The 12091-nt window shown below is 46.9% G+C and overlaps 1 protein-coding gene across 2 annotated transcripts in view; it reads right to left on the bottom strand.

The window, feature by feature from the left end:
• The window catches only part of LOC147024514 (beta-1,4-N-acetylgalactosaminyltransferase 3-like), a 352417-nt gene that overhangs the window by 4734 nt on the left and 335592 nt on the right, over positions 1-12091 (bottom strand). Inside the window, exons 18-19 of one of the 2 annotated variants that reach the window (XR_015059072.1) lie at positions 11691-11817; positions 10603-10785 (exon numbers count right to left, since the gene is read on the bottom strand). Coding sequence is in view for 1 of the 2 variants with exons in the window: in XM_085884517.1 (XP_085740643.1) it covers positions 10657-10785; positions 11691-11817 (256 nt within the window). In the remaining variant the exon portion in view is untranslated. The remainder of the gene's footprint in view (positions 1-10602; positions 10786-11690; positions 11818-12091) is intronic. The other variant, XM_085884517.1, reaches the window with a different exon arrangement.

Below are 12091 nucleotides of genomic sequence, written 5' to 3'. Positions count from 1 at the left end.
ATGGGGGGCAGTTTTGTCCATTTCCAGCCAATGTTGGTGGGTAACCAGCCCATGCTGGTGTGTAACGAGCCCATGCAACCCCAAAAGTGCATTAATCAAACTTTAACGACAACATTACTATATACTCAAATCAGTGTTGAATATCCTTCAAACTCTAATTTATTACACCGTATGATTTAAAGTGTAAAAAGGAATGTTCATTTTTATCGCGATGTTGGTTTAAGAGCATTGCATGTCAAACCTTAATGATTTTCTAATTATAAATATCAGACTTCTTCCTGTATCACAACGGAATGTTTCGGTCAATATTTATTCACATTTTGGAACATTATTTGCTGATTTTATTCCTGCATTTGTTTAAGTACAACATTCATGCTTAATATAATTTGGTAATATTGTTTTTATGGAATGAGTTGGAACCTAATCCTATTATTCCCATTGCTTTCTATGACATCTGATCACATGATGCAGCGGAACTGAACCGCCCCATCGAGTGGTGGTTTACTGTACTTGACAACATTATCGTCATCATCGCATAAGTTACTTTGCCATGACAGTTCACTGCACTTGCTGGGCTGGCAGGATGACCAAGATGTAAGCACACTCTCCTAAAAGCTGACAGAGTGAGAGGGTGATAGAGTGATATAGATAGTGATAGTGAGAGTGCGAGTGTGATACTGATAGAGAGTGAGAGTGAGAGTGATAGTGATAGTGATAGTGTGAGTGAGATGGTGATGGTGATGGAGAGAGTGAGAGAGTGAGTTTGATGGTGATAGTGAGTGTGATTGCAAGTGAGAGTGAGGGTGATGGTGAGGGTGATGGTGAGAGTGATGGTGTGATAGTGTGACAGAGTGACAGAGAGGGTGAGAGTGAGAGTGTGATAGTGAGGGTGAGGGTGAGGGTGATGGTGAGATAGTGTGACAGAGTGATAGAGTGACAGAGTGACAGAGTGACAGAGAGAGTGAGGGTGAGAGTGATAGTGACGGTGAGAGTGATAGTGAGGGTGAGAGCGATAGAGTGAGGGTGAGAGTGACAGAGTGATAGTGAGAGTGAGAGTGTGATAGTGAGGGTGTGAGTGAGAGTGATAGTTAGAGTGAGAGTGAGGGTGAGGGTGATGGTGACTGTGATGGTGATGGTGAGAGTGAGTGAAAGAGTGAGAGTGAGGGTGATCGTGAGTGTGAGTGAAAGAGTGATCGAGTGAAAGTGATGGTGAGATAGTGTGACAGAGTGATAGTGAGAGTGATAGCGATAGCGATGGAGTGACAGAGTGACAGAGTGATAGTGATAGTGAGAGTGAGGGTGAGAGTGTGAGTGTGAGAGTTAGAGTGATAGTGATAGTGATAGTGAGGGTGAGAGTGAGGGTGAGGGTGATGGTGACTGTGATGGTGATGGTGAGTGTGATAGTGAGAGTGAGTGAAAGAGTGATAGAGTGTGTGTGAGTGTGAGTTAAAGAGTGATAGTGAGAGTGATAGTGTGAGTGATGGAGTGATCGAGTGATAGTGAGGGTGAGTGTGAGAGTGATAGTTAGGGTGATGGAGCGAGAGTGAGAGTGAGAGTGAGAGTGATGGTGAGATAGTGTGACAGAGTGAGAGTGAGGGTGAGAGTGATAGTGTGAGTGTGAGTGATAGTGATAGTGAGTGAAAGAGTGATCGAGTGATAGTGAGGGTGAGAGTGAGAGTGAGAGTGATAGTGATAGTGATAGTGAGTGATGGTGAGGGTGACGGTGATGTTGAGAGTGATGGTGATGGTAAGGGTGATGGTGAGAGTGATAGTGAGTGTGATAGTGATAGTGATAGAGATAGAGTGAGGGTGAGAGTGATAGTGAGGGTGAGAGGGTGAGTGTGATAGTGACAGTGAGAGTTAGAGTGAGGGTGATGGTGAGGGTGATTGTGTGAGTGACGGGGTGACAGAGTAGCAGAGTGATGGTGAGAGTGATGGTGATGGAGAGAGTGAGAGTGATGGAGAGAGTGAGAGTGATGGAGAGAGTGAGAGTGATGGAGAGAGTGAGAGTGATAGTGATAGTGAGGGTGAGAGTGATAGTGATAGTGAGTGAAAGAGTGATTGAGTGAGAGTGAGAGTGATAGTGATGGTGAGGGTGATAGTGAGTGTGATAGTGAGAGTTAGAGTGAGAGTTCGAGTGAGGGTGATGGTGACGGTGAGGGTGATGGAGAGGGTGATAGTGAGAGTGATGGTGAGGGTGAGAGGGTGAGTGTGATAGTGACAGTGATAGTGAGAGTTAGAGTGAGGGTGATGGTGAGGGTGATTGTGTGAGTGACGGGGTGACAGAGTAACAGAGTGATGGTGAGAGTGATGGTGATGGAGAGAGTGAGAGTGATGGAGAGAGTGAGAGTGATAGTGAGAGTGATAGTGAGTGTGAGAATTAGAGTGAGAGTTCAAGTGAGGGTGACGGTGATAGTGATAGTGAGCGTGATAGTGAGCGTGATCGTGAGAGTGATAGTGAGCGTGATAGTGAGAGTGATGGAGTGACGGAGTGAGAGTGTAAGAGTGATCGAGTGAGAGTGAGGGTGATAGTGAGAGTGAGTGAAAGAGTGATCGAGTAATAGTGAGGGTGATTGTGAGTGAAAGAGTGATTGAGTGAGAGTGAGAGTGATGGTGAGAGTGATAGTGTGACAGAGTGATAGTGAGAGTGATTGTGAGGGTGCGAATGAGTGATGGTGAGAGTGAAAGTGAGAGTGAGGGTGAGTGTGAGTGAAACAGTGAAAGAGTGATCGAGTGATAGTGAGAGTGATCGTGAGAGTGAAAGAGTGAAAGAGTGATAGTGAGGGTGAGAGTGATAGTGAAGGTGAGAGTGAGGGTGAGGCTGATGGTGACTGTGATGGTGAGGGTGATGGTGAGTGAAAGAGTGATCGAGTGATAGTGAGGGTGATCGTGAGAGTGAGTGTGAGTGAAAGAGTGATCGTGAGGGTGAGAGTGATGGTGAGAGTGATGGTGAGAGTGATGGTGAGAGTGATGGTGAGAGTGATAGTGATAGTGATAGATGGAGTGATGGAGTGATAGATGGAGTGATCGAGTGATAGTGAGAGTGAGTGTGAGTGAAAGAGTGATCGAGTGATAGTGAGGGTGAGGGTGATAGTGATAGTGTGAGTGAGGGTGAGTGAAAGAGTGATCGAGTGAGAGTGATAGTGAGCGTGATAGTGAGAGTGATGGAGTGACGGAGTGAGAGAGTGATAGTGTAAGAGTGATCGAGTGAGGGTAAGGGTGAGAGTGAGACTGAGTGAAAGAGTGATCGAGTGATAGTGAGGGTGATTGTGAGAGTTAGAGTGAGGGTGATAGTGTGAGTGAAAGAGTGACGGGGTGACGGGGTGAGAGTTAGGGTGACGGTGACCGTGACGGTGTAACTGTGACCGTGATGGAGTGACGGTGACTGTGACGGAGTGACGGTGACTGTGACTGTGACGGAGTGACGGTGAGAGTGATAGTGATAGTGAGAGTGATGGTGAGATAGTGTGATAGAGTGATAGTGTGAGTGTGACTGAGGGTGAGGGTGATAATGAGAGTGATGGTGATGGAGTGATAGTGATGGTGATGGAGTGATATGATGAGGGTGATGTTGTGAGAGAAAGAGTGATGGTGAGAGTGATAGTGATGGTGAGAGTGATGGTGAGAGTGATAGTGTGAGTGTGATCGTGTGAGTGTGAGAGTGATAGTGATAGATGGAGTGATAGATAGAGTGATAGTGAGGGTGAGTGAAAGAGTGATCGAGTGATTGTGAGTAATATCGAGTGATAGTGAGAGTGAGTGTGAGTGAAGGAGTGATAATGAGGGTGAGGGTGAGAGTGATAGTGATAGTGATAGTGAGCGTGAGGGTGAGAGTGAGAGTTAGAGTGAGGGTGATGGTGAGCGTGATAGTGAGAGTGAGTGTGAGTGAAAGAGTGAGGGTGAGGGTGATGGAGTGATGGAAAGTGAGGGTGAGAGTTAGAGTGAGAGTAAGGGTGACGGAGTGACAGGGTGACAGGGTGTCGGTGAGGGTGAGTGAAAGAGTGAAAATGAGGGTGATGGTGAGAGTGAGTGTGAGTGAAAGAGTGATAGTGTGAGTGAGGGTGACGGTGAGGGTGATGGTGATGGTGATGGTGATAGTGATGGTGATGGTGATAGTGATGGTGATGGTGATGGAGTGATAGTGATGGTGATGGAGTGATAGTGATGGTGATGTAGTGATATGGTGAGGGTGATGGTGAGGGTGATGTTGTGAGTGAGAGTGATGGTGAGAGTGATAATGTGATCGTGTGAGTGATAGTGAGGATGATAGTGAGAGTGAGTGTGAGTGAAAGAGTGATAGTGAGGGTGAGAGTGATAGTGATAGTGAGCATGATGGTGAGAGTGAGGGTGAGAGTGATAGTGATAGTGATAGTGTGAGAGTTCGAGTGAGAGTTAGAGTGAGGGTGATGGTGAGGGTGATAATGAGAGTGAGTGTGAGTGAAAGAGTGATGGTGATGGAGTGATGAGTGATAGAGTGATAGTAATAGTGTGAGTGTGACAATTAGAGTGAGGGTGACAGAGTGATGGAGTGATGGAGAGTGAGGGTGAGAGTTGGGGTAACGGAGTGACGGTGAGTGAAAGAGTGAAAGTGAGGGTGAGGGTGATAGTGATGGTGAGGGTGGTAATGAGAGTGAGTGATAGGGATGGTGATGGAGTGATAGAGTGATAGATGGTGAGGGTGATGGTGTGAGTGAAAGAGTGATCGAGTGATAGTGAGGTTGAGGGTGATGGTGAGAGTGACAGAGTGATAGTGAGAGTGAGAGTGTGATAGTGAGGTTGAGAGTGATATTGATGGTGAGAGTGAGAGTGAGGGTGATGGTGATGGTGATGGTGAGAGTGAGAGTGATTGTGAGAGTGATGGTGAGATAGTGTGATAGTGTGACAAAGTGACAGAGTGATCGTGAGAGTGATTGTGAGGGTGAGAATGAGTGATGGTGAGGGTGATGGTGAGAGTGAAAGTGAGTGTGAAAGTGAGAGTGAGGGTGAGAGTGTTGGTGAGAGTGAGGTTGAAGGGTGAGAGTGATAGTGTGAGTGTGAGTGTGAGAGTGATAGTGATAAATGGAGTGATGGAGTGATAGTAATAGTGTGAGTGTGAGAGTTAGAGTGAGGGTGACGGTGACGGTGAGGGTGACGAAGTGATGGAGAGTGAGGGTGAGAGTTGGGGTGACGGAGTGACGGTGACTGAGTGACGGAGTGACAGGGTGAGGGTGAGTGAAAGAGTGAAAGTGAGGGTGATGGTGAGAGTGAGTGTGAGTGAAAGAGTGAGTGTGAGTGAAAGAGTGATCGGGTGACAGTGAGAGTGAGTGTGAGTGAAAGAGTGATCGAGTGAGAGTGATAGTGATAGTGATAGTGTGAGTGAGGGTGACGGTGAGGGTGATAATGAGAGTGATAGTGATGGTGATGGAGTGATAGTGATGATGATGGTGATGGAGTGGTAGTGATGGTGATGTAGTGATAGTGATGGAGTGATAGTGATGGCGTGATAGAGTGATAGAGTGATAGAGATGGTGATGGAGTGATAGATGGTGAGGTTGCTGGTCATGTTGTGAGTGAAACAGTGATCGACTGATCCTGAGCTTGAGGGTGATGGTGAGAGTGACAGAGTGATAGTGTGAGTGAGGGTGATGGTGACAGTGAGGGTGATAGTGATGGCATGATAGAGTGATGGATGGTGAGGGTGATGGTGTGAGTGAAAGAGTGATCGAGTGATAGTGAGGTTGAGGGGGAGGGTGAGAGTGATGATGATGGTGATGGAGTGGTAGTGATGGTGATGTAGTGATAGTGATGGAGTGATAGTGATGGCGTGATAGAGTGATAGAGTGATAGAGATGGTGATGGAGTGATAGATGGTGAGGGTGATGGTGATGGTGTGAGTGAAAGAGTGATCGAGTGATCGTGAGGTTGAGGGTGATGGTGAGAGTGACAGAGTGATAGTGTGAGTGAGGGTGATGGTGACAGTGAGGGTGATAGTGATGGCATGATAGAGTGATGGATGGTGAGGGTGATTGTGTGAGTGAAAGAGTGATCGAGTGATAGTGAGGTTGAGGGTGATGGTGAGAGTGACAGAGTGATAGTGAGAGTGTGATAGTGAGGGTGAGAGTGATATTGATGGTGAGAGTGAGAGTTGGAGTGAGAGTTGGAGTGAGAGTGAGGGTGATGGTGACTGTGATGGTGATGGTGAGGGTGATAGTGAGAGTGAGTGAAAGAGTGATCGAGTGATAGTGAGGGTGATCGTGAGAGTGAGTGATCGAGTGATGGTGAAAGTGAGAGTGATGGAGTGAGAGTGAGAGTGATGGTGAGATAGTGTGATAGTGTGACAAAGTGACAGAGTGATGGTGAGAGTGAAAGTGAGTGTGAGAGTGATAGTGAGAGTGATAGTGTGATAGTGTGAGTGTGAGTGTGAGAGTGATAGTGAAAAATGGAGTGACGGAGTGACGGAGTGACGGAGTGACGGAGTGACGGAGTGACGGAGTGACGGAGTGACGGAGTGACAGGGTGTCGGTGAGGGTGAGTGAAAGAGTGAGGGTGATGGTGTGATCGTGAGAGTGATTGTGAGGGTGAGAATGAGTGATGGTGAGGGTGATGGTGAGAGTGAAAGTGAGTGTGAAAGTGAGAGTGAGGGTGAGAGTGTTGGTGAGAGTGAGGTTGAAGGGTGAGAGTGAGGTTGAAGGGTGAGAGTGATAGTGATAGTGTGAGTGTGAGTGTGAGAGTGATAGTGATAAATGGAGTGATGGAGTGATAGTAATAGTGTGAGTGTGAGAGTTAGAGTGAGGGTGACGGTGACGGTGAGGGTGACGAAGTGATGGAGAGTGAGGGTGAGAGTTGGGGTGACGGAGTGACGGTGACTGAGTGACGGAGTGACAGGGTGAGGGTGAGTGAAAGAGTGAGTGTGAGTGAAAGAGTGATCGGGTGACAGTGAGAGTGAGTGTGAGTGAAAGAGTGATCGAGTGATAGTGATAGTGATGATAGTGATAGTGATAGTGATAGTGTGAGTGAGGGTGACGGTGAGGGTGATAATGAGAGTGATAGTGATGGTGATGGAGTGATAGTGATGATGATGGTGATGGAGTGATAGTGATGATGATGGTGATGGAGTGATAGTGATGGTGATGTAGTGATAGTGATGGAGTGATAGTGATGGCGTGATAGAGTGATAGAGTGATAGAGATGGTGATGGAGTGATAGATGGTGAGGGTGATGGTGATGGTGTGAGTGAAAGAGTGATCGAGTGATAGTGAGGTTGAGGGTGATGGTGAGAGTGACAGAGTGATAGTGATAGTGTGAGTGAGGGTGATGGTGACAGTGAGGGTGATAGTGATGGCGTGATAGAGTGATGGATGGTGAGGGTGATGGTGTGAGTGAAAGAGTGATCGAGTGATAGTGAGGTTGAGGGTGATGGTGAGAGTGACAGAGTGATAGTGAGAGTGTGATAGTGAGGGTGAGAGTGATATTGATGGTGAGAGTGAGAGTTGGAGTGAGAGTGAGGGTGATGGTGACTGTGATGGTGATGGTGAGGGTGATAGTGAGAGTGAGTGAAAGAGTGATCGAGTGATAGTGAGGGTGATCGTGAGAGTGAGTGATCGAGTGATGGTGAAAGTGAGAGTGATGGAGTGAGAGTGAGAGTGATGGTGAGATAGTGTGATAGTGTGACAAAGTGACAGAGTGATGGTGAGAGTGAAAGTGAGTGTGAGAGTGATAGTGAGAGTGATAGTGTGAGTGTGAGTGTGAGAGTGATAGTGAAAAATGGAGTGACGGAGTGACGGAGTGACGGAGTGACGGAGTGACGGAGTGACAGGGTGAGGGTGAGTGAAAGAGTGAGGGTGATGGTGAGAGTGAGTGTGAGTGTGAGTGAAAGTGTGATCGGGTGACAGTGAGAGTGAGTGAGTGAAAGAGTGATCGAGTGATAGTGAGTGATGATGATGGTGATGCAGTGATAGTGATGGTGATGGAGTGATGGTGATGGCGTGATAGTGATGGTGATGGAGTGATAGTGATGGTGATGGAGTGATGGTGATGGTGATGGAGTGGTAGTGATGGTGATGGAGTGATAGTGATAGTGATGGAGTGATAGATGGTGAGGGTGATGGTGTGAGTGAAAGAGTGATCGAGTGATAGTGAGGTTGAGGGTGATGGTGAGAGTGACAGAGTGAGAGTGATATTGATGGTGAGAGTGAGAGTTGGAGTGAGAGTGAGGGTGACTGTGATGGTGAGGGTGATAGTGAGAGTGAGTGAAAGAGTGAAAGAGTGATCGAGTGATCGAGTGATCGAGTGATCGTGAGAGTGAGTGTGAGTGATTGAGTGATGGTGAGAGTGATAGTGAGAGTGATAGTGATGGAGTGAGAGTGAGAGTGAGAGTGAGAGTGATGGTGAGAGTGATGGTGAGATAGTGTGATAGTGTGACAAAGTGACAGAGTGAGAGTGATTGTGAGGGTGAGAATGAGTGATGGTGATAGTGAGAGTGATGGTGAGAGTGAGGGTGAGAGTGATAGTGTGAGTGACAATGAGAGTGAGTGTGAGTGAAAGAGTGATCGAGTGAGAGTGAGAGTGAAAGAGTGATAGTGATAGATGGAGTGATCGTGAGTGAAAGAGTGATGGTGATGGAGATGGAGTAATGGAGTGATAGAGTGATAGTAATAGTGTGAGTGTGAGAGTGAGGGTGACGGTGAGGGTGACTGAGTGATGGAGTGATGGAGAGTGAGGGTGAGAGTTGGGGTGACGGAGTGACGGAGTGACTGTGACGGAGTGACAGGGTGTCGGTGAGGGTGAGTGAAAGAGTGAAAGTGAGGGTGATGGTGAGAGTGAGTGTGAGTGAAAGAGTGATCGAGTGATAGTGAGGGTGACTGTGAGAGTGAGTGTGAGTGAAAGAGTGATCGAGTGAGTGTGAGTGAAAGAGTGATCGAGTGAGAGTGAGTGATCGAGTGATCGTGAGAGTGAGAGTGAGAGTGAGGGTGAGGGTGAGAGTGATAGTGTGAGTGAGGGTGACGGTGAGGGTGATAATGAGAGTGAGTGATAGTGATGGTGATGGAGTGATAGTGATGGTGATGGCGTGATAGTGATGGTGATGTTGTGAGTGAAAGAGTGATCGAGTGATAGTGAGGGTGAGGGTGAGGATGATGGTGAGAGTGATAGTGAGAGTGTGATCGTGAGAGTGAGGGTGATGGTGATGGTGATAGTGAGTGTGAGTGAAAGAGTGATAGTGAGAGTGATAGCAAGAGTGGTAGTGATAGCGATAGAGTGATAGAGTGATAGTGAGAGTGATAGTGAGGGTGAGAGTGATAGTGTGAGAGTGATAGTGATAGATGGAGTGATGGAGTGATCGAGTGAGTGTGAGTGAAAGAGTGATGGTGATGGAGATGGAGTAATGGAGTGATAGAATGATAGTAATAGTGTGAGTGTGAGAGTTAGAGTGAGGGTGAGGGTGACGGAGTGATGGAGTGAGAGTGTGAGTGTGATAGTGACAGTGATAGTTAGAGTGAGGGTGATGGTGAGGGTGATAGTGTGAGTCAAAGAGTGATCGAGTGATAGTGAGGGTGAGGGTGTTGGTGAGAGAGAGAGTGATAGTGAGGGTGATCATGAGAGTGAGTGTGAGTGAAAGAGTGATCGAGTGATAGTGAGAGTGAGAGTGATGGTGAGATTGTGTGACAGAGTGAGGGTGAGGGTGAGAGTGATATTGATGGTGAGAGTGAGAGTTAGAGTGAGAGTGAGGGTGATAGTGCGAGTGAGTGAAAGGGTGATAGTGAGAGTGAGAGTGAGAGTGATGGTGAGATAGTGTGACAGAGTGATAGTGAGAGTGAGAGTGAGTGAAAGAGTGATCGAGTGATAGTGAGAGTGATAGTGAGAGTGAGAGTGATGGTGAGATTGTGTGACAGAGTGAGGGTGAGGGTGAGAGTGATATTGATGGTGAGAGTGAGAGTTAGGGTGAGAGTGAGGGTGATAGTGCGAGTGAGTGAAAGGGTGATAGTGAGAGTGAGAGTGATGGTGAGATAGTGTGACAGAGTGATAGTGAGAGTGAGAGTGAGTGAAAGAGTGATCGAGTGATAGTGAGGGTGATAGTGAGAGTGATAGTGTGAGAGTTAGAGTGAGAGTTCGAGTGAGGGTGAGGGTGATGGTGAGGGTGATAATGAGAGTGTGTGAGTGATGGCGATGGCGATGGAGTGACGGAGTGACGGAGTGATAGAGAGTGAGGGTGACTGTGACAGTGACTGACGGTGACTGTGACGAGGTGACGGGGTGACAGGGTGACAGAGTGTGAGGGTGTCGGTGACTGAAAGTGAGGGTGATGGTGAGAGTGAGTGTGAGTGATCGAGTGATAGTGAGTGTGAGTGAAAGAGTGATCGAGTGATAGTGAAAGAGTGAGTGTGAGTGAAAGTGTGATCAAGTGATAGTGAGGGTGATGGTGAGAGTGATTGTGAGGGTGAGAATGAATGATGGTGATGGTGAAAGTGAGTGTGAGTGTGAGTGTGAGAGTGATTGGTGAGGGTGATGGTGACAGTGAGAGTGACAGTGAGAGTGACAGTGAGGGTGACAGTGACGGTGAGAGTGTGAGTGTGATAGTGTGAGTGTGAGAGTGATGGAGTGATAACTAACAAACTGGCCACAAACCTGTGTCGACCTCAAACCTTTCAAGGGCCCCTGTCCCAAGCCGGGCATTTTTACGTGTTTGGACTGTGAGTAGAGCTTCGTGCTCCGATCCTGCTGTGCTCCCACGTTCCTCTGCGCGAATGGAAATGATAGTAGAAATTCCTCAGGCGCAGCCGCACAACTTCCATGCCAGCAGCCAGCACCCTGAAAAAAAAAAACACCATCAGAAGCGAGCATGACCACTTGAGGTTTTTTATCACGTGATTTTGACTTCGAAATATCAAGGGAATTCAGGGTGGAGCAGTCAATGTGCCTGGAGTGCAACCTCACCTCACCTCCAACTGAGGTGCCAAATCGATCATCATTCTATACATCCCAATGTACGGGTACAACACCTGCAATGAATTCAAATTATTGCTTGGGAGAAGTGAATGTTCGAAGACCGCCTGGGCTGAGAATCTAATGGTTGTCTGTTTCGGTTTGCCACAATATTGACGAGACTGAGTTTGATTTCCCCAAGGACGAAAATCCAGCTGTAAACTGGTGTTTTATGTACTTTTATATATTTATATTACATGACTAATTTGTTTGTTTATGAACTCTTTTGTCTTGTGGGGATTTTTTTTCTTCCAGAAGCAACAAAAATGTAACCTTGGTTGGAACTTTTGTCACATTTGTTCTTGAGGCAACGGGTACCATCACGGCTGTGAGAGGAGTGATTGCTGTTTTGAGTTTGAGGCCTCTTCGTGTTTCAAACATGAGAACAAATTATTAACCTTTCGGTTTCATTCACCTACATTACCAGTCTAAAATTCACAAACCCAGGTGTTCGCATGTCACGTCCGAACGGCTATGAGGGGCAAATCATTGAAATCAACAACCTCACTTTGGTTGTAGTAAATCAACATGAAATCCAAGGTGAGATGTGACAACAATTTGACAGTTTTAAGATGAAGAAAATGGTTGGGGTTGGGTAGTTTTAAAGTAGAGCGTTTTGTTGAAAAGGGAGCTCAAAAATTGTCATTTTTTCAGACATGGTATGTTGATGGCCCGTTTAGTACGACTCACTGGTGTACATGACATTGACAGCAGAGGGCGCATATACGTGCCTGTGGAGAAGTTCCCGGTCCTTTCCACCCAATTGCACCTGGAGCTCCTGTGTGTTCAAACCACCAACCCGCTCAAAGTCAGACTTGTACATGGCGAACAGCCCAAAGTCATTCACTTCCCAGTATCCTGGAACAAAAAATAATTAAACAGATCACATGGACGTGAATTTGTCACTTTCGGGTGGGAGAGTGAACTGAGACAATGTAACGTACCAAGATTGAATTCACAATTCCTTGGATGAAGTGCCATTAACGTTTTTCAGTACATCTCAAGACAAACAGAAGCATATTAAGTGTTTACTTTTTTCTTGGACAGATCTTAACTTGGATGTTTGTAAACTTTTCCCACCCCCCCCCCCCCCGCCCCAGAACCAATGAAAATTTAACCTTCGGTGGAACTT

Source organism: Eptatretus burgeri, chromosome 6 (assembly GCF_056783735.1).
Source record: "Eptatretus burgeri isolate ZD-2024b chromosome 6, Ebu_testis_v1, whole genome shotgun sequence".
Classification (NCBI taxonomy): domain Eukaryota; kingdom Metazoa; phylum Chordata; class Myxini; order Myxiniformes; family Myxinidae; genus Eptatretus; species Eptatretus burgeri.
The sequence above is the reverse complement of the archived record's forward strand: the minus strand, read 5'-3'. Positions and strand labels throughout refer to the sequence as shown.